The sequence below is a fragment of the Heptranchias perlo genome, chromosome 13 (assembly GCF_035084215.1).
Source record: "Heptranchias perlo isolate sHepPer1 chromosome 13, sHepPer1.hap1, whole genome shotgun sequence".
In the NCBI taxonomy this organism is placed as follows: domain Eukaryota; kingdom Metazoa; phylum Chordata; class Chondrichthyes; order Hexanchiformes; family Hexanchidae; genus Heptranchias; species Heptranchias perlo.
Genome location: NC_090337.1, coordinates 37503274 through 37525093, shown reverse-complemented (window position 1 = coordinate 37525093; position 21820 = coordinate 37503274). Strand labels below are relative to the sequence as shown.

General features: G+C 41.1%; 1 protein-coding gene across 1 annotated transcript in view; it reads left to right on the top strand.

Moving 5' to 3' along the window:
- The window catches only part of ccdc150 (coiled-coil domain containing 150), a 92293-nt gene that overhangs the window by 25297 nt on the left and 45176 nt on the right, over positions 1 to 21820 (top strand). Inside the window, exons 12-19 of the mRNA XM_067995338.1 lie at positions 694 to 762; positions 5869 to 5961; positions 10857 to 10940; positions 12627 to 12734; positions 15337 to 15399; positions 16328 to 16456; positions 17715 to 17884; positions 20305 to 20398. Coding sequence (XP_067851439.1) covers positions 694 to 762; positions 5869 to 5961; positions 10857 to 10940; positions 12627 to 12734; positions 15337 to 15399; positions 16328 to 16456; positions 17715 to 17884; positions 20305 to 20398 — 810 coding nt within the window. The remainder of the gene's footprint in view (positions 1 to 693; positions 763 to 5868; positions 5962 to 10856; positions 10941 to 12626; positions 12735 to 15336; positions 15400 to 16327; positions 16457 to 17714; positions 17885 to 20304; positions 20399 to 21820) is intronic.

Here is a 21820-nt window from a genome sequence, read left to right as displayed (position 1 = left end):
CTAGCTGGCCGTCCCAGCCGATGGGTCTTTCTGCCTGTAACTGCTGGCTCGATCGCATGCCGACCAGCCTGCCTGCGAACACACTCGCTCACCTCGTTGGTATAACTTCCTGCTTGGTTGCCCCGCTCCATGGCCACACTCTCTGCATCCTTGCTGGACTTGCAGTAATGCAGCCCTCTTCCCTTGTGGGAGCACCATAAGCACAAGGAAAGCAGCAGTTCAACAATAATGCCCACCACCACCTTCTGAGGGCAGCCAGGGGTGTGCAATAAATGCACCTTTATCAGCAATTCACATCCTGAGAACAGAAATAAAACAGTATGCTATCTCGTTTATAAGCCTGATTAGTACGTAGGAGCAGGCGTCATTGTTGCACCAAGTTTTTCTCCACTCTCACTTCTTGAATCCACGGAAACCTAAAGGGACTCCTGGTTTCAGATACCTAACAATGGTTTGATCCATGTGTTTTATGTATTCCAATTGGGGTAAATTTTGCTTTGTAGGCAATATGCTTGGTAAGTTAATTTAAATTTTGCTAATTCTTTGCAATAGTTGTATCTGGTTGGGTAGCTCACAACTGAGAAATCCCACTCTCTTGCAGCCCAGAACCTCAATTTATGTTTTTTGTTTCAAGAATTTATGTGCCCTATATATTATAGTTTCCAAAGATTAATTATTTTGTTTTCCTGGCAGGCAAATAAAACAATAGATAAAATTACAGAGGAGAAGAACCTATTTGAGAAACAACTGTCTGAAAACCAGGTGCAGTAGTAATCGATTACTTGGTATCAATCTTTTTTGTCTTTAAATACCCCGGGATAGATTTTCTGCTTTGGGCATAATCGGGAAACTGCACCCAAAATGCGCATGAAATTGTGCTGGTCAGGTTACAGTTCAAGTTTCTGCTAAAATTAATTTGCATAATCACAAACGTAAAATCATCCATGAACCAGCGTAATACAACGTAATTGGTTTTTTTTCCTTTCCGTTAAAAGTATTCCTTGATGTATTTAAGAGTGGTAACCTGGTGCAGTTTTATTAATACAGCTGAAAATGGGATTATCACCAAAAATAAGTATTTTTAATAAGGGTGTCCAGTCCTCCACCTGTGAGTAACCTCATTTAAATTCACTGAAAGTTACATTAAAAAAAACCTATACTGAACCATTTAATAATTTCCTTGGTGTACACTAGTCAGTTTCTTAGTAAGTTAAATATTTTTTGATATGAAAAACGTTTAAAACGTGCTTGCTAGAGTCTGTGTGCCTAAGAAAATGAGTGCAATTTGAAGAGCCTACCCGAACTATGCATTCAGTGGAATCTCGCAATTTCGACCTGGAGGCTTGGCCAGTTTTGTGGGCGGGGCCTGATCCTGGTGAATTGAATCTTGAACCAGCGTAAATGATCGCGGAAAACACATTCATAAGTGGCTTCGAGCGTAACTCACGTTTAAATTCCCCGATTTTTTTTGCGCTGGTTTGGCTGATTTCGTCTGGATTGCGCTGATGTAACAAGCGGAAACTCGACCCTCTCCATCTTTTTATGGTTGCCTTTGGGAACAAAGAATGCTACAGTGATGAGCATGGTGCTGAGATTTTTTGGGAAATTGGACAAAGTTATAATGAAAATGTACTATAATAGCACTTGAATTACTGGAACCTGACAATGCATCCATTCATTTGGCTTCATTTAGCAGTAGCAGTAAGTTACAATTTAGGTCAGATGGTGAGGCATTACCTGCTTGAGAACTTGTAGAAGATTACTGCTTCAATCTAAAGTTTCTTTTGTCTGGCATTCTGAAAATAGGATTCAAAGTTTGTAGAGGTTCTTGATGCAGTCAAAATAAATGTTAGGATTTTGTTTAAAACCTGTAAGGAAGTTCAGCTTACTTGGAGGACAAGCAACAGTGCAGCTTACTACTTGGAAATATAACCAGCTCACTTAAACTGAATGAAAAAGAGTCATACAAGACACAGAAGAAAATTATCCTTTTTAAAATTCACACTGAGGAAATCTCACTTTCTTTCAGTTGGTGGCGTTCCTGTACGGTGCTGAGAGTATATTGTGGGAGTTGCCATCCTTTAGGTGAGATCATAAATTAGGGCCCTGTCATAAAATCTTACAGCACAGAAGGAAGCCATTCGGCCCCACATGCCTGTGCCTGTCATTGCCTGTTCAGGTGGACATTAAAGATCCATTGGCACTATCTGAAGAACATCAGGGCCAATATTCCTCCCTCAACCAACATCACCAAACAAAGATTAACATTCACCTAATTGCAGTTTGTGGATCGTGCTGTGTGCAAAATGGTTGCCATGTTTACCTATATAACAACAATTGCTGAATTCCAAAGTAATTCAATGTGTTTGAAGCTTTTTAAGATATTTCCCTGCTTTATACTCATGACAATTCTCATGCTAATATTAGCAAATAGAAAAAATTGCCGCACTGAGAGTAAAAATAAATATGTTCAGGCACTCTGGGAGTGTAGAATTATACTTTAACTTTATTTTGTTTTGTTTGTGGTAAAACAACTTCATACAGCCAGAGGGAACTATTATTGGCCAATGCCTCTCAAAATTGATCATGCAGATTGCAAGGAGTACAGAAGGAATTGGAGAAAACTGTACTGGGGCACTAATAGACATGCTGTAGAATTCTGATAAGCTAACGTATGCTCTGGCAATCTTGGTTCAGCAAGTGATGGCTAACTGCATAGAGTATGGTACAGTGAGCTCATTGAATGCTGAAATGCAGCTGCAGCAGCACTTGATCCTAGCAGAAACTCTGATTTGAACACCAGCAACTCTTCTAGTACTATTCCACCTAACCTTTAAAAAGGCTGACAGCTCAATAACTTTGATTTTGTAAAGGGTGGAGTTTGCCATGATTAGTCCATCTTCATCAGGTCTACTAGTCTTTATGGCTTAAATTATAGTCCAGGAGCAAGAAATAGATTTTATGTCAAATACTTCAAAAAGGGCTACAGTACCACCGAGTGGATGTAAAGCACTGAAACTGCTGATGGTGACATGTAGAACAGAACATCCTTGAGGATTTTCACTCTTGAGTTTTCTTGCCTTTTGTTTGTCCCAATGTAGATCATGGGGTAGATTTTCAACTTGCTGCCTGGCCGGCCGTTATAGAAACCGCCCTATTTTTCATTTCCATTAAAAGTTGAAACTACGCTCGAATGTCATCACCAAAACTAGGAGTTGAATATTTGTAACTGAAGTGAGTTTTGCAAACCTTAGAGTAGAGCTGGTGAGCTATTTCATTATCAGTCTTTCAGCATTACTGGTTAGTTCTTCAGACAGCTGAAGGTAATAAGCCCTTCCTATTTCTGGTTATCTACCTGCAGCATTCAGTTGTCACTCGTCTTTTCTTGTGGGGAGTTAAGTGTAGTGCACTGTCACCAGTTGAAGAGCAATAGAGTTTTGAATTAAGGGGCTCGATATTAGCACCCGCTATTGGGTGCATTCCTGGCGGGGGGGGGGGCTCCGAAAATCGGGGATTCCCTGGGCGGGTCGGGAGCCCGGCTCCAACCTGCCCATTTCCGGGTTTCCCACAGACGCGCTGACGTGCGCGCGCAGCCCCCACATGTGGGACTCCTGCAGGCAATTAAAGCCGGCGGGGTGCCACTTAAAAGTATTTATTTAGGTATTTTAGGTCGTTTAGAGACCTGATTAAGGAGATATTTTACATGGGGTGGGATTTTGCAAACAACTGGGACTGTTTCCCGTACTGGGGGAAACACTCCCAGTTCAAATGGACGTGTTGCAGCCATCAGCATGTGGCAGCTGCAAAGGTCCATTTGACAGGTTGGGGGGGAGACCCTCACTCATTGCAGGAGGCCACTCTGTCACTTTGGATAAAGTTTGGCTTCCACCACCCTCCTCCTAACAATAAAATTCACCAACTTGCACACTTACCCCGGTGTGCAGACACATGTACCTACCTTGCAGACCCCCTCAAATGTACATCTTCCGGATGGGGGCCGCCGTAGCTGCAGTCATGACTTCCTCGGAGGGAGAACAGCATCACCAGCCTCGCCGGCCATGCCGTCCACCTCTGACACGTGGAGCTCCACAACACAGTGCCGTGACACATCCACCTGCACAGCAGGAGGAAGGGCAACTGCAGAGAGAGATGCGTCGCAGAGGGCACTACTCTCGCCACAGGGTCCACAGACCGAGGCTCAGCTTCCTGGACCTCTCTGAGCAGCAGTGCACATCTGCAGCCTCCTTCATGCTGAGCTGCTCCCGGCTGGCCCGAGCACCATCTTCTTACCTGTCGCTGTCAAAGTCACCACTGCCCTCAACAACTTCTCCTCCGCATCCTTCCAGGGTGCCACTGGGGACATCGCCGACGTCTCTCAGTCGTCTGCACAAAAGAGCCCTGCAAATACACCTACACCCACTCTTCATTGTGATCCTCAGGAAAGGGCATTATTGCACAAACCAGACAAGATACGCAAAGACGTGGCATTAGTGGTGCCAATATAATATGTGATGTGAGTTGCTCAGAAATTAAATATAAGTAAAAACCATGACAAACCCTCAAACACCCTTGTGCATCCCCTTCATGCTTACGACACATTTGCCTTACGCTGCCTACTGCACATATGTGATGCATGCCCTGTGGCTGCAGCACAGGTAGTGGCAGGTTGAGTGAGGCTGACCGTGAAAGAGATGCATGAGGGGGTGAGTATGAGATTGTATGAGGATTGGGTTGAGTGGTAGTGGCGGGATGAGTACTGGCGAGGTGAGTAAGTGCAGGTAAGATGAGGATGAGGTTTGAGTGGGTGTGAGGGGTGATGTGATAGAGTAGTGTTGGCAGTGCAGAAGGAGGTGTGGGGGGTGGTGATGCGGCAGACGGAGTGCAGGGGAATGAGTAAGTGTATTCACTTTGGCTGACCTGCTTAGATCATTGCAGCGCCTCCTGCACTGTATGCAGGTGGGCGATATGTTGGTGGTGCAGGTGACCTCCTCTGCCACCTCGAGCCAGGCCTTGGTGGCAGAGGCAGGCCGCTTCCTCCCGCCCGCTGGGGGGAAGATCTCTGTCCTCCCCCTCCTCCTCACCCCATCCAATGATACCTGGAGTGAGGCATCATTAACCTGGGAGCAGCCTTCCCCCTGGGCTGCTCCATGCTGTAATTTTCCCTATTTCTTGCAGCATCAGTCAGTGGAGGACTGCCCCTTTAAATCGAGCTCCTCCAGCTGACAGACCTTAGTGCGCATGCGCAGTCCACCCGACGCGCAGCTCAGCAGCGGGGAACCCGGAAGACCAGGTAAGTGGATCCAATCAACCTGCGATTGTGCGTGGGGCAGACTGATTTCACCGGGCGCGTTATCCACGCGCCCAATAGACCCCCCCGCCGCCCTGGTAATATTGAGCCCAAGGTGTTTGATCTGAAAGGGAAATTGAGTCGTGCGCGACATGTTTTCCTGAAAGAAACCTGAGTAGATCTTGCAATAACACAAATTTATCAAATGGGTTATGTAGAGAGAAGTGCAACAAAATGGGAAATTAGATTTTTAAAAAAAATCTTGCAATAGCACCTGGGTCATTGAATTTCTTGATCAATTTTATACCTTTGACTTTGTTGCTAAGCTTTCCAGGGCATGCCAACAATATGTTTTTATAGTTAAAACTCAGAAAATTGCATATTTTAGTATTGTGCCATATTTTATCTTAAATGTAGTAGTTACGAGGATTTTGAAGATTTAAGCTACAGTTCAGTTGAGAGGTTAAGTTCTGCTGGAAATGAAATTAAGGATTTAAATGATTAGATAATTATTTAAAAAGATGAACATCTACACGGTAATTATTTTGGTATTTATTGAAAGATTGACCATTTTTATGCAGCTTGAAGTGGGTGCATTGACTGCTGCCTTGCAGAAACAAGAGAAAGAAAATGGACATATTGTAGAGCGACTAGCAGCTCTAGAACATCAGCAGGTAGGCGGTAAAATCCTCAAAAGCAATCTTTTCATATAATTATTGCATTTTGACAAGCTAATGCTCCAAATGCTTTTTGAACTGGACCTGTTTATGTTTACCTTGTATCTGGCATGTTATAAAATTTTATATTGGTTTCTCTTTATAAACTCGTTTCTCTCCATAACATACTATTAGAACATAAGAACATAAGAAATTGGAGCAGGAGTAGGCCAATCGGCCCCTCGAGCCTGCTCCGCCATTCAATAAGATCATGGCTGATCTGATCCCAACCACAAATCTAAAGAACACAAGAAGTAGGAGCAGGACCCGGCCACACAGCCCCTGGGCCCTCTGCGCCACCCACAGGGCATTGACCGATCCGAACTCTGCTTCATGTCCAATTTCCTGCCCGCTCCCCATAACCCCTAATTCCCTTTACTTCTAGGAAACTGTCTATTTCTGTTTTAAATTTATCTAATGATGTAGCTTCCACAGCTTCCTGGGGCAGCAAATTCCACAGACCTACCACCCTCTGAGTGAAGAAGTTTCTCCTCATCTCAGTTTTGAAAGAGCAGCCCCTTATTCTAAGATTATGCCCCCTGGTTCTAGTTTCACCCATCTTTGGGAACATCCTTACTGCATCCACCCGATCAAGCCCCTTCACAATCTTATATGTTTCAATAAGATCGCCTCTCATTCTTCTGAACTCCAATGAGTAGAGTCCCAATCTACTCAACCTCTCCTCATATGTCCACCCTCTCATCCCCGGGATTAACCGAGTGAACCTTCTTTGTACTGCCTCGAGAGCAAGTATGTCTTTTCTTAAGTATGGAGACCAAAACTGTATGCAGTATTCCAGGTGCGGTCTCACCAATACCCTATATAACTGCAGCAATACCTCCCTGTTTTTATATTCTATCCCCCTAGCAATAAAAGCCAACATTCCGTTGGCTTTCTTGATCACCTGCTGCACCTGCATACCAACTTTTTGATTTTCTTGCACTAGGACCCCCAGATCCCTTTGTACTGCAGTACTTTCCAGTCTCTCGCCATTAAGAAAATAACTTGCTCTCTGATTTTTCCTGCCAAAGTGCACAACCTCACATTTTCCAATACTATATTGCATCTGCCAAATCTCCGCCCACTCACCCAGCCTGTCTATATCCCCCTGCAGGTTTTTTATGTCCTCCTCACTCTCTACTTTCCCTCCCATCTTTGTATCATCTGCAAATTTTGATATGTTGCGCTCGGTCCCCTCCTCCAAATCGTTAATATAGATTGTAAAGAGTTGGGGACCCAGCACCGACCCCTGTGGAACACCACTGGTTACTGGTTGCCAGTCCGAAAATGAACCATTTATCCCAACTCTCTGCTTCCTGTTCGATAACCAATCCTCCACCCGTGCCAGAATATTACCCCCAATCCCGTGATTTTTTATCTTAAGTAATAATCTTTTATGTGGCACCTTGTCGAATGCCTTCTGGAAGTCTAAATACACTATGTCCACTGGTTCCCCTTTATCCACCCTGTACGTTATATCCTCAAAGAACTCAAGCAAATTTGTCAGACATGACTTCCTCTTCATAAAGCCATGCTGACTTTGTCCTATTAAATTATGCTTATCTAAATGTTCCGTTACTGTCTCCTTAATAATAGACTCCAAAATTTTACCCACCACAGATGTTAAGCTAACTGGCCTATAATTTCCAGCCTTCTGCCTACTACCCTTTTTAAATAACGGTGTTACATTAGCAGTTTTCCAATCTGCCGGGACCTCTCCTGAGTCCAGGGAATTTTGGAAAACTATCACCAAAGCATCCACAATCCCTACTGCCACTTCCCTCAAGACCCTAGGATGGAAGCCATCAGGTCCAGGGGATTTATCCGCTTTGAGTCTCATTATTTTACTGAGTACCATCTCCTGAGTGATTTTAATCGTATTTAGCTCCTCCCCCCCGAGAGTCCCCTGTTTGTCCAGTGTTGGGATATTTTTAGTGTCCTCTACTGTAAAGACTGAAACAAAATATTTGTTCAGCATTTTTGCCATCTCCATGTTTCCCACCATTAATTTCCTGGTTTAAATACTTACTGATACTATAATCCCCTACATTTTTCCAACAATTCCATTTTATCTTTCAAAAAAAATTTGCAATCATTTTACTGATTTCAGTTAAATATATACTTAAAAGGAATTTACTGCAGATTTTTTTATCAGTGTTGGCAAGCTATTGATTATTGATCTCAGCACTGTCACCAATAGGAGCTTTGTAATATTGCAACCATGATGCACAAGTATTCAACAATTTTACTGCCTGTCTTTTGTGTTGGTGTATCTGTAAGAATGTAATACTGTAAATTATAGAGTGTCTCCAATGTTGCTGTTTAGTCAGTAAAAACCACCTCATCGTGCTTTCAACACAGACTAAGCATATCCAAACATTCAATCTGACAACGAACCAGACAGCCATTAATTTTATCTTTATTTTATGTGCATATTTGTTATTTTTTATTCTACTTCATATTTCTACATATTTACTTCATCTTTATTTTCAGCTTTCTATTTTTAAATTATTTTTTAGCAATCTTCACTATTATGAATTTGTTTCTCAACCCAGTCTGCCTCTGCTCTGCCTGACCTGAATCTCTCCTTCCCTCTGAGTGTGCTCATGAGTTAAGGTCCCTGCCTGCTTAGTCTTTCTGATCATCCCTACCTGAATTTCCTCTCTGTGAATGCAGCCATACATTGATGTCCCAGCCTGCTTAGTCTTTCCATTCTCCTGGACCCAACTCTACCCAACCAATGTTCTTCCTCGGCTGTAAAGCGCTTTGGGACACCATGAGGTCATGAAAGGCACTATCTTAATGCAAGTCTTTCTTTTTTCTTTCTTATTTCCACTCCTGTCCAAGCACAATCAGGTCTCTGGTGTTGTGAAGCTAAACATAAAGAGTGAGTGTACAACAAACTACAGAGTGAGAATCAAAGGAGTAAAGGATCAGAAAGGAGAAAGGCTAAAAAACACAAGAGAATGAGGAAATTGTGTGCCTGGTATATAGACGGACAGAGAGAAAGATAGTGACGGATACGGAGAGACACAAGTTGTATGAAACACTGGAAGACATACAGAAGGGAGAGGTAACAGAGGAAAGAGCAGGTTTACAGAAAGAGGTAGGCAAGAAGAATGAAAAAGACTCTTAAGACAAGCAGATGCATAGATGACAACAGAAAGTCTCTTAGAACTATATGAAGAACAACAGTAAAAAAAGAGAAACAGAAAGCATGAAAGACAAACAAAGGCAGAGAATCTGGGCTAATTTTAATCTAACTTGCCTGGCAGGAAACAGACTGGATAGGATTTGCCGCCTGTTTAATGCCCTGCCCAATTTTACTTTTCTTTGAAGTCAGTGGAAAGTAAAATCGGTTGGGGTGTAAAGCGTGTGGCTGATCCGCGATTGTCAGTTTCCCACCAGACGGGTTAGGTTAAAATTACCCCCAAAGAATTAGAAAGTGGGAAACAAGAAGAGACAGTGATGAGGTAAGAGAGGGTAGATGAGGGCAATGTAGTTGATGTGGTGTATATGGACTTTCAAAAGGCGTTTGATGAAGTGCCGCACTGTAGGCTTATCAGGATTGTGGCCCATGGAATAAAGGGGGCAGTAGCAACATGGATACAGAATTGGCTAAGTGACAGGAAACAGAGAGTAGTGATAAACGGTTGTTTTTCGGACGGATGGGAGGTGCACAGTGGTGTTCCCCAGGGGTCAGTGCTGGGACCACTGCTTTTCTTGATATATGTTAATGACTTGGACTTGGGTGTACAGGGCACAAATTCAAAATTTGCAGATGACACAAAACTTCGAAGGGTAGTGATATAGATATGGACAGGCTGGTGGCATGAGCGGACACGTGGCAGATGAAATTTAACGCAGATAAATGCGAAGTGATCCATTTCAGTAGGAAGAACAAGGAGAGGCAACATGAACTAGAGGGCACAACTCTAAAAGGGGTACTAGAACAGAGGTCTGGGGGTATATGTGCACAAATTGTTGAAGGTGGCAGGGCAGGTTGAGAAAGCGGTTAAAAAAGCATACGGGATCCTGGGCCTTATAAATAGAGGCATAGGGTACAAAAGTATGGAAGTCATGATGAACCTCTATAAAACATTGGTTCATCCACAACTGAAGTATTGTGTCCAATTCTGGGCACCGCATTTCAGGAAAGATGTGAAGGCCTTCGAGAGGGTGCAGAAGAGATTTACTAGAATGATTTCAGGGATGAGGGACTTTAGTTTCGTGGATAGACTGGAGAAGCTGGGGTTCTTCTCCTTGGAACAGAGACGGTTGCGAGGAGATTTGATAGAGGTATTCAAAATCATGAAGGGTCTAGACAGAGTAGATAGAGAGAAACTGTTCCCATTGGCGGAAGGGTCAAGAACCAGAGGACATAGATTTAAGGTGATTGGCAAAAGAACCAAACTTTTTTACACAGCCAGCGGTTATGATCTGGAATGCACTGCCCGAGGCAGTGGTGGAGACAGATTCAATCATGGCCTTCAAAAGAGAACTGGATAAGTACTTGAAAGTAAAAAATTTGCAAGGCTACGGAGATAGGGCAGGGGAGTGGGACTAGCTGGATTGCTCTTGCATAGAGCCGGCGCGGACTCGGTGGGCTGAATGGCCTCCTTCCATGCTGTAACCTTTCTATGATTCTAGTTACGTGGAGAGAGAAGCACACACATTTTATTTTCCTTCTTCTCTGTGAGCAATACCACAGAAGATCAAACCTAATATAATATTTAATTTCTGTATCTAATTATGATAATGTCATGTGTGAAACTTGGGATCGGGATTTTCTTCTTAACAAGTTTAAAACTATACCGGTCATTTTTTTCCAAACCTGTTATTTTTTCCTCCAGCATGTACAGCAGCAGGTAGAGCATGTCCTTGCTGAACTAACAGAGAGTAAAAACAAATTGGCATATGACAAGGGAAAGCTACAGGTATTATTCATTATCAATATAAAGTTTTCAGTGTGTTGTAGAAACTGTGATGTGGAGATGCCGGTGATGGACTGGGGTTGACAAATATAAAGAATCTTACAACACCAGGTTATAGTCCAACAATTTTATTTGAAAATCACAAGCTTTTGATTGTGATTTTCAAATAAAATTGTTGGACTATAACCTGGTGTTGTAAGATTCTTTACATTTGTAGAAACTGAGCTGATTAAAAATTATATTGTCAGCAGGGCAATGGAAGTTTGCAGAGACTAAGGGGTAAATTTTTGTCTCACAGCCAGGATGGTAATTTGGCAGAGTGGATCAGCCGGCAGTTGTAGAACCCATCTGATTTTTATTCCATTGAAATCAATAGAATGAAAATTGGGTGGGTTCTACAACGGGATCTGCTCTGTCAAACTACTGTCCAAGCGGTGATAATGAAAATTTACCTCTAAGTGGTCGATGAAACCTCAAGATCTATTTAGTGAAATCTGTAAGACATTTTGCCTACAGCTGTGTGTTTTCTTATCAACAAAACTGATAGGGTATATCTTGTCAATAGAAAGCACATGGAAACATGATGCTAAATACTAGACCATTTTTTAAACAACTTTATGAACACTCTTATGTCTTCATATTCATTCATTCCTTCAGTGACCAATTAGATATTTTCAAAAATACCTCTTTATTCATCCTATAGTATACTTGAATTGCAGCTCTATCATGACCTATTTTGTTTGTCCAAATACATCTGACTTATTTTGTGATGTGTAGAAATGCCAGCATCACAGGCTTATCAGAATAATAGTAGCAGCCATTTTAATTGATGTTCGTGACTAAAGTAGAAAAGGCTATTGTATGAGGTCAAAAATGATTAGCCAATTAAAAGTAGGCAACAGTTTTAAATTCAGGACAATGTTAAAACATAGGTGTAATAAGATAACACCTTTTGTGGATGTAAATTTGACTTTATTTGAGCTTAAGACTTACAAATTCCACTAGAATATGAAAACTTAAAAATACACAGAATTCTGCACCCATAGATCTCTACTGACCCTGTTATTTATTGTGTAACCAGTAGACCAGATAATTGTGAAGAGAATTGCTGATATTGAACTGTCTCTTCTTGTTTCCCACTTTCAAATTCTTTGGGGGTAATTTTAACCTAACCCATCTGGTGGGAAACTGACAATTGCGGATCAGCCACACGCTGAAACTGTAAAAGCTATATGATGACATAGGTCTCTTGTTGGAGTTTGTAGTGTTCCCAGGTGATCAAACTTTTCCTATAGACTACACGTTTTATATGTGGATTGATTTGATCAGGCTTGATCTCAAAGAAATATAACTTCACATCCAGCATAGGAATGATACAACTGTTTAATAAGATAAAGAAATCATGTTGATGACAGCAGATGTACATCTCAATATAAAGTTATGCCTTCTTGCATTTATCATGATCAGATCATTCCACTAAGAAATCTTTTGTAAGGGACTTCCTACTCGAAGAAATTGAACTTTTTAAAGTCCATTTATGCACTGTTTTTATATTCCCTTAACTTTTTTTAATGATTTCCTCAAATTGCTGTATCATTGTTTCATAGAGTATTTTTGTGAATGGTGCTCAAGTTTTTACAATGTGAACAGATCTTCATCATGGCTATCACCCTTTATTGTTGTTTGTAGACCAGAGTGGAGCAATTACAGAAAGAATTGCAGCATATTTCTGATGCCAACTCTGAAAATGTTCAGTTGCGAAAAATTAACACAGTGCTAGAGACTAAATATACTCAGGTGAGACACATTGAAAAGTTTGCGAGACAAAATTGAATGATGCATTTTGATAATTCATTTATGAAGTGAAACTTATTTGGTATAATTGGTTTTGTGCATTTATCATTAACAAAGAAATTGGCAGGTACTTGTGCTCTATGGTAATGTTTTTGACATACTACCAGCTGCAGGAAGCAATATTTTACTGTCATTATGTTCCTGATCAGTCCATTCACTACCACAAGAAGACACTGTAAAAATGTTTTTGTACGCACTTGGAGCTTGTGCAACAAAGTAATGCTTTTAAAAATGCTTTAAAAGATGAAATTAATGTTGATCAACTTTTGCAAAAGTACAAGGCTAACATTCATGTATTTTGTGAGGTGTCTGCTTCTGGCTGCCATTCTCGTGGATTACTAACGGGAGCCAGTACCTGGTCTGAAGCTCCCTCAGGTGCTGGCATTGGAGGAAGCCTGAAAGGAGTAGGCACATTGTCACTATCATGGAGACAGCAACATCTGTTATCACTCCTTGCACCTGACTGGTACAGGGCACAGAGTCAGATGTGCTATTTGTCAGTATAATTACAGACCAAATAAACCCAATCAAATCCTGGAAGCCTGATGAAAGTGTTGTGTTCAGGCTAACCTTCAAAACATTTATTGGAACATGGTAGCTGCCACTCTGGAAGTCACCAATGTCCTGGTCTTTCACTCCTTCCAAAGAGTTCTGTGGATCTTGAGAAATTTCCTGCAACATGTGACAGATCGGTGCAGTGGGCTTCTCCCACTTCTCTATCGTTTCAATAATTTGCATGGAAACTCTCTCCACTGCTTGTACATGAGGTCTATCTCCTGAATCATTCTTCCAATGAAAACTGGGCCTTTAAGCTCCTTGGCTGTGGGCAGTCATTTCTTCATGCTCCGTGGGGGAACAATGCTCTCCCCTTCTTCCGCTCCAGTTCCTCATGCTCACTAGCGCTCAGTGCTTCACCCAGTGAAAACCCACCTGACTCACTATCTACTTCCTCCTGAGTGGTGTATCTGAGCTGGTGCTTGAGCAGGTAAGATTCCATGACAAAGTTGGTGAGGATGGGCCAAGAGTTGTAGATCGCGATGAGACCAGCTGTTCATCTGAGCAACTGGCCTCTTGCCCTAAGTCATCCCATAGAATTTCAAAAACTAGAAACTTGTTTAACTGTTGAAACACATATAACTTCTTGAAGAAATGCCGGCTAAGTGCATAGTCACAGCTATACTTTGATAATCTACAGAAGGCTTCACTTTGTCGTATCTTTTCCAACGTGACCTTGGCACCTGTCTCCTACTTTCCCATCTCCTACAGCCACTCCTGTTTGTCTTCCTCCAAGCCACAAAGGTTTCTTCTCACACAGACTTAACATTTTTAAGATTCGTGTTCCTCCTGTGGTAGCGGTTCTTTGGCACTGGTTATGGAAAATCTTTTCCTTTGAAATGACAACACAGAGTTAAAGGTTGACAATATATCTACATGCATACCATTGTTATCCGATTTGCAGGTGCAGGCTCCCTTTAAACATCCACTTCAAGACTAACAAAACCCATTGTTGCGGGGAATATGAGTTCTCACAGTAGTTTGGTGTTTTATTGTTTCTAGAAGTTCCCTTTGACTAGGTCAGGTTTCCTCTCACCAAGGTAATGAGAAGCCAAGAGTTGTGCAAGCCTCTATCATTCCTGCAAGATATGTAAGAAGAATAGTGCCTTTCCTTACCGTGACCATTAAGCCTCTTCCTGCACTGTAGTGATGGAAGTTTCACTAATTGCCACCCCCTCCTTAAAGTCTGGACCACCCTCGGTCCCCAGGAGACCTTCTGTTATGGAGATTCCTTCTCTTAGAAGGACATCTGCTGAAACATCAGTAACTTTGGGACCCCTTCCGCTGCTGACTCCACTGATGTTGCTCCTGCCTCACTTATTGCTGCACTGTACTGCTGCTCCCTGCCAAAAAATGGGTGCCCCTTTAATCAGCAACAGCATTTTAAACACTGAGGCACCACTCTATTTCACTCTCTCCCAGTGCAAGTAAATCATGAGGCACTGGTTTTACTGCTACCATCCTGCCCCACATAATTAATGAGACTTTTCTTAGGAAGTTACAGCCGGTTAGCAGCAGACTCATGTGAGCAGGCCAAAGTGCTGACCCACTGCTAACCCGCTGAGAATCTGGCCATAAGTGTTTAGCCATAGTTCATAGATTTAACCTTCATATTTCTAAGTTTTTCTTATAGAAGTATTTATATACAGGGCTTTATCCATTTAAGATAGCATCTACTAAAGCAAATGTACCTTAAGAAATAATATGGGGCAAGGGATTCTCTTGCAGTGCACTCATTCAGTATCATCGATGTCTTTGTTTCTTTAAAGATTAACCAGGATTAACTGATCATCCATATCTCTCCTATTCATCTGCACAGTATATCTTGCCATTATGAAGGTGAAAGTGATGGTATAGTTCATTGGTGCATTGTGTGTTTACCAGTAAATCCAAAAGTAAATGTACCACAACACATGCTTGTTGTCCAGTGTTTGCTTTTGAGGAGCTGATATTGATTGATTATCATTGTATTTTTTTCTGTCTTTCCCAGGTTAATACAGAAATTAGCACATATAGGATTAACTTACAGAGACTCGAAGCTCAGTTCAAACAGGTACAATATCTGCTTTGATACAATATGCAGTATAAATTGTGTTAAAGGAATTACTTATGCTTCAAAAGATGAAATTAATGTTGACTAATTTTTGCAAAAGTACATGGATAGCATTCATATTTTAATAAACTAATTTTAATTTAAGGAATAGCTTTTTATGCTTTTTGTTGTTGACCTATGTAATAGGCAGTGACTGGGGGCAGTCGATATTTTCTCAGTTAAAGGGTTCAGAAGAAAATGAAGTGGGTTCCTGATTCATTAGAGTGAAGTAATATGAATTTCTGGTAAGAAAAGATGGAATTAGTCAGGTGCTGAAATGAGACCTGAATGACTGAGCTGGGTCCATGAGCTTTAAGATCTTTTCTCGTCCTACATCTTTATGTTTTTAGATTGAGAAGTACTCAAAAGTAAATTCATGCAGAATACTCCTCACTCTCATTGCAGAGGTCATCAGCTGCGCTGAATAGATGACTAAAGCCTTTTGTCACCAACTATTGGTGTCTGCGGGGGAGTACTCCTTGTGAGTTCTCCTTATCCTGAATTCCATTGTTCCCAACTGTGTCCTCTTTAAAATTCTTCAGAGTGCATCCTTAAAATGTTCAGCAGAAATGAGACAAAACATCTTCTATCAGATGCAGTAAGAAATAAACTCTCAAATAGGCGGTTATTTTATTTCTGATGAATGTCTTTGTCTGGTCTAAGTTGAAACAAAGATAAATCAACATCAATCTCTAAGTTGCCTGATTTCACAAATTATCTCGGATGTATGATTAATACATGAGGCATCTAGCCCTTTGTGTCACACTGAATTGTTTGAATTACGGTGTTACTACATATACTATAAACTAGAATTGTACTAGGTATTATTGCCAAACTTACATTTAGATATTCTTTGTCGTTAGTATATGTTGCCTTCTGTTCTCACCAGGCACAGTTGATAATGGAACAGAAAGAGGGAGATTTTGCAATGGCAATAAAATCACGTGATGAAGCACTTCGAGAAACCCAAAAGCTAAAAGGACGTATAGAGGTGATGGAAGAGAGAGAAACACAGAAGGTGAAAACAACAGTAAAAAATGGCTTAATGCTTTAGCACAATACCAAATATGTAACTAATTATTAGCAGTATGGGTAGTTCATTCTGGTACTTTAGTAGTTTATAAAAAGGATTCATTCAGATATCGGTTCAGATAGATCCACAGTTCATTTTGGGAACTAAACAGTGTTAATTCCATAAATCTCAAAACTGGAACAAGGTCTAATACTTGCATTAATTTAAATATGTGAGGAGAAAATGGGCATGTGGATTCATCACTCAAATCCCAAGTGCTTAAAGATAGTATTTCAAATGCTTCTCAGTTATATTGCCAGGAATTTCCTCAGAGCTGCTCCCTCTCTGCCACCATAACTTGGCGGAAATCCAATGGAGTGGAGGCAGCTCCAAAGAAATTCAGCCCATCATCTTCTGAACCAATAATTTTCCCACAACCTATGAAGGCATAGCTGAAGAAATCTGAAAAAAGTGAGTATATTACTGCTTCTTGTGCTAATGCATATGCAGTTTGGTTGGGAAAAAACTTGAATGGTTGGGAAGGTAAACTGACTACAGGAAGTTGGCAGTGATAGCTATCTATTTTTTTTGTACCTGTTGTGATTGACTTGCAAGTAAAGGTGCAGGGCACATTGACAGCATAAGTTCGGAGTCGAGTCCTGATCTGACTCCGGAATGCAGTAGTGTGGGAGGCCATCTCATACTGTTTGGGCTTAGCACCATTTGGAGTTTAATGCCATTGTGGTGTTCAGTAGAATATAAAAAGTCATCAGGTGGTCTGTTGGAATTCCTGAGCATTTTATAAACATCTGCAGAATCTTAATGTATTGAGAAAGTGGATGCCCTCTCCCATGTTCTCAAAACATTTATTGTGTAAGGAGACGAGCTGTATGCGTATGTCCTTACATCTACAAGAGTGCTCTATCTTGGTGCCAGAGTGTGATTCAAGCCAGTCAATAAAACCGGTGTCTTGCCAACTGTGAATCACACGTCGCACCTATTGGTCTTAGAGTGGAAGGGTCTTCATAGTTTTTGCTTCCTTGAATGGAGTGTTCAGGTGGTCAATCCAGAAGCTTGGTCAAGAACAGCTGAAATGTATCGAGTGAGAAAAGGTGAGTTTTACATGTGAAGATTGGTACTTAGATTTGGAACTGTCTGAGGTAAGAGTCCAAACCCGTACCACCAAGAACTACTTGTCGCAATAGTTTTTAGTAATTCACAACTCCATGCCTAAACTGATTGGGAATGTCAATTCACTTTCCAGATTGCAAATCTTCAGCAACATTTGACAGATTCTAAGCAAGATAATAGCCAAATGACAGTGACTCTAGAGAATGTATTAGTATCACATACAAAACTCCAGCAAACAGTGGAGAAACTACAGATAGAACTCGGACAAAGAGATACAGAGATAAATGGCTTACAACGAGACAAGTAAGGAGATGCCGTATTACATGTATATTGATTATACCCAATGCTTTTCAGAAAATTTTACTTTGCTGATTTTGTGGGTTATATACAATAAAATAACTATCCACCAAAGATAGATTTTACCTTTGTAACAAAGGTCACTGCACTTTAAATAAAATTAATTGTGTGAAGTGCTTTTGAGGCTTTTCAAAGTGACAGATTGCTGCATAAATGCAAGTATAGTCTACTCTTGTTAATTTAAAGTTGTCTTTTGTTTGAAAATGATTTGAGTTATCCAGTGGTTTGAATTAAACAATTTGACTAAAACATTACAGGAGTTGCTTTTTATGATTTCAGTTTGAATGATCAAATTAAGCAATTTCATTATTATGATATGTTTTATGACTTTAATAAATAAAGATATTTTACTAATAAAGAAATATTACATTCGCTTATGATCCGGGATTTTCTCTGTACCATAAATACAACACTTGTTAACATGGTAATCATGCTATTCCACAGTGAATAATAGATTTGGATGTACTAAGAAGCAAATTTTCACCCATTATTGTTCTGATGCTCTGAATATTAGAACAGTCTATTTTGTGGGACTATTATATCTTGATTCCTATTATTTTGTGGTCTGATTTATGCAGTTTTAATTGAGTTTTCACAGCAGCATGCACTTTGCTATAATAGACTGCTGGGGTCCTAGGTATAGTTAAGAGTGAAGTGTATTTGTTTATACATTACAGTTTTTGTTAACTTGGGATACATTTTTTCTGCTTTACTTTGCCTTCAGTGCTGAGCAGAAATCCATCTAGGATATTTCAACTAACTGTTTTGAGTCTTTGCTTGCTTTCATTTGGATCCTATGACCTTCAGGTCTGTATGCCTCACCATGAATACCAGCTTGGCTCAGTTGGTAGCATCTGAGTCCAAAGTTTGCAAGTTTAAGCCCCATTACAGGAACTTAGCACATAATCTTGAGTCAAAAAATTGTGTCTTCAAGGACTTTAGTGCAGTATTGTCAAAGATGCTGTCCTTAGCATGAAGCATTAAAGCATAGTCCTGTTTGCGTGTTTCAGTTGTTCCGGTGCACATTAAAGATCCCATGGCACAATTTGAAGACAATTATTCCCTCAAAGGACATACCATAAACAACTTACTTTGGTCATTTGTCTCATTGGTGGTTTGTGGGACCTTGCTGTGTGCACGTGTAACTGCACTTCAAAGTAATTAATTGTATGTGTAGTGCTTTGGGACATTTCTGAGAGACACAGTAAGATGCTATATAAATGCAGGTTCTTTATTCTGTGCTGCAGTTCAAATTGTCTTTTCACTGGTGATGACATGGTATTTTTTGATATACAACCTCAACATAAAATATGTAGAAATGTTAATTGTTCTTTTGTAGGGACCTCTGAACCAGTGTTAGTGATTGGCAGCTCATTTCATTTTTAAGTTGTATGGTTGTTTCAGAGTTGGATCTGTTTGATTTGATTTATTTCTATTTTCATCAGGCAAATTTTCTTCTGTTTGCTTTTGTCCTTTTTTGCTGCTTCAGGCAATTTTTTTCATGCATGATTTTTTTCTTCCACCCCGCCACCACCACAAAGGTGTGGCTAAAAGAATAGGAAAAACAAAACCTCAGAATTCATAGTTCTATATTGTGCATTATTTTTGTATTCCATTCACCAAAGTGCTGGAGAGTGGAATTAGGCTGGGTGGCTCATTTTCGGCCGGCGCGGACAGGATGGGCCAAATGGCCTCCTTCTGTGCTGTAAATTATCTATGATTCTAAAGTTCTATGAAAAATGAATGCTTTGATAAAGCATTGTGTCTTAAATTGTGCTGCTACTGTATAAGTTATCCCTATGAAGACCCTTTCAACTGTACAAAGTTATACTTCAGTCCACTGAAAAATTATTCCCTGAAAATTCTGCATTACACCTCTGGCAAAAAAACATATTTAACTATGAATTGGTTAAGAAAATACAGAGTGCAAAATTACAGGGCTGAGTGAGTGTTTCTTGCTCTGAGCTCAAAAGTAAGAGGTCCCATTAGCTCTTTTTTTGGAGTGCCCTCTCCAATTGACTCTTTAAAATTAGTATTGTAAGATTTACTCCCTGAAAAAGTTTCTTATGCTATTCTTGCTCTCCGCTCTTGCTGGTACTTCTTTGGCAATGAATACTTTTAAGCCATACGAAGGTCCCATCAAAAATATTTTAATTTGAGGGACCTGGGAAAGAGGAAATACAGGATCAGTGCCATTGTAACATTGAAGTTGATAAAACATCACATCTGCTCAAAGAATGCTCGGTTATGTGCCACTGTATCATTCCAGCACTTCAACAAACCATACCAGTGCTTATTAATCTTGGATATACACACAATGTAGACACTTGTGAACATGAGGTGTTAAATCTTCAATTCTTGTCCAGGTCGCATTCCCAAATAATTTTGCAAGGGCTACAGGCTGAGCTGGAGGATCTACAGGGTAAACTGGCTACCATGGAAACACAGCACAACATTCAAGTAAGTGTAATCTTGTAACTTAAATTTCTGTAAACAATGTACAGCGAGGCAAACATATTACATAAATGCACAGCCATGCATGTTGCATAATGAATAAGTTATAGAACATGGATGTACTCCAGGCTCCTGGTAGAGAAGCTGTTCTGTTTATCATCCAAGAAGCCATGTAGACTGCTTAGTGACATTTCCTGTGACATTCTTGACGTCGGAACCCAAGCTACGCGAGTACCTGGCTGATCCTTTTTGGTATGTTTAATCAAAGAAGCAAATTCATTGTTTGTCTCAGTGATTTTCAAATACTTTAGATCTGTGAAACTTTATGATAGGAATCTTACAACACCAGGTTATAGTCCAACAGTTTTATTTGAAAATCACAAGCTTTTGGAGGCTTTCTCCTTCGTCAGGTCAGTGTGGGATACCTTGAAGATTACCGCATATATAGTCAGAGAACAATGCCTGGTGATTACAGATAATCTTTCCAATTGCCCGTTGTCAAGGCAATCAGACAGAGAGACAGTACATACAGGACTACTGAATATACAAACAGTCCGAACCCAAAGACCGAGAGAGAGAAATATCCAAAAGGAAGGGAAAGAGAGAGAATGACCAGTTGTATTAAAAACAGATAACTCTTTTTTCACTGGTGGGGTTAAGTGTAGCGTGACATGAACCCAAGATCCCGGTTGAGGCCGTCCTCATGGGTGCGGAACTTGGCTGTTCAATTTCTGCTCGACGACTTTGTGTTGTCGTGTGTCTCGAAGGCCGCCTTGGAGAACGCTTACCCGAAGATCGGTGGCTGAATGTCCTTGACTGCTGAAGTGTTCCCCGACTGGGAGGGAACCCTCCTGTCTGGCGATTGTTGTGTGGTGTCCGTTCATCCGTTGTCGCAGTGTCTGCATGGTCTCGCCAATGTACCATGCTCCGGGGCATCCTTTCCTGCAACGTATGAGGTAGACAACGTTGGCCGAGTCGCAGGAGTATGAACCATGTACCTGGTGGGTGGTGTCCTCTCGTGTGATGGTGGTATCTGTGTCGATGATCTGGCATGTCTTGCAGAGGTTGCCGTGGCAGGGTTGTGTGGTGTCGTGGACGCTGTTCTCCTGAAAGCTGGGTAATTTGCTGCGAACGATGGTCTGTTTGAGGTTGGGTGGCTGTTTGAAGGCGATTGGTGGAGGCGTGGGGATAGTCTTAGCGAGATGCTCGTCGTCATCGATGACGACGAACACCTCGCTAAGGCCATCCCCACGCCTCCACTACTCGCCTTCAAACAGCCACCCAACCTCAAACAGACCATCGTACGCAGCAAATTACCCAGCTTTCAGGAGAACAGCGTCCACGACACCACACAACCCTGCCACGGCAACCTCTGCAAGACATGCCAGATCATCGACACAGATACCACCATCACACGAGAGGACACCA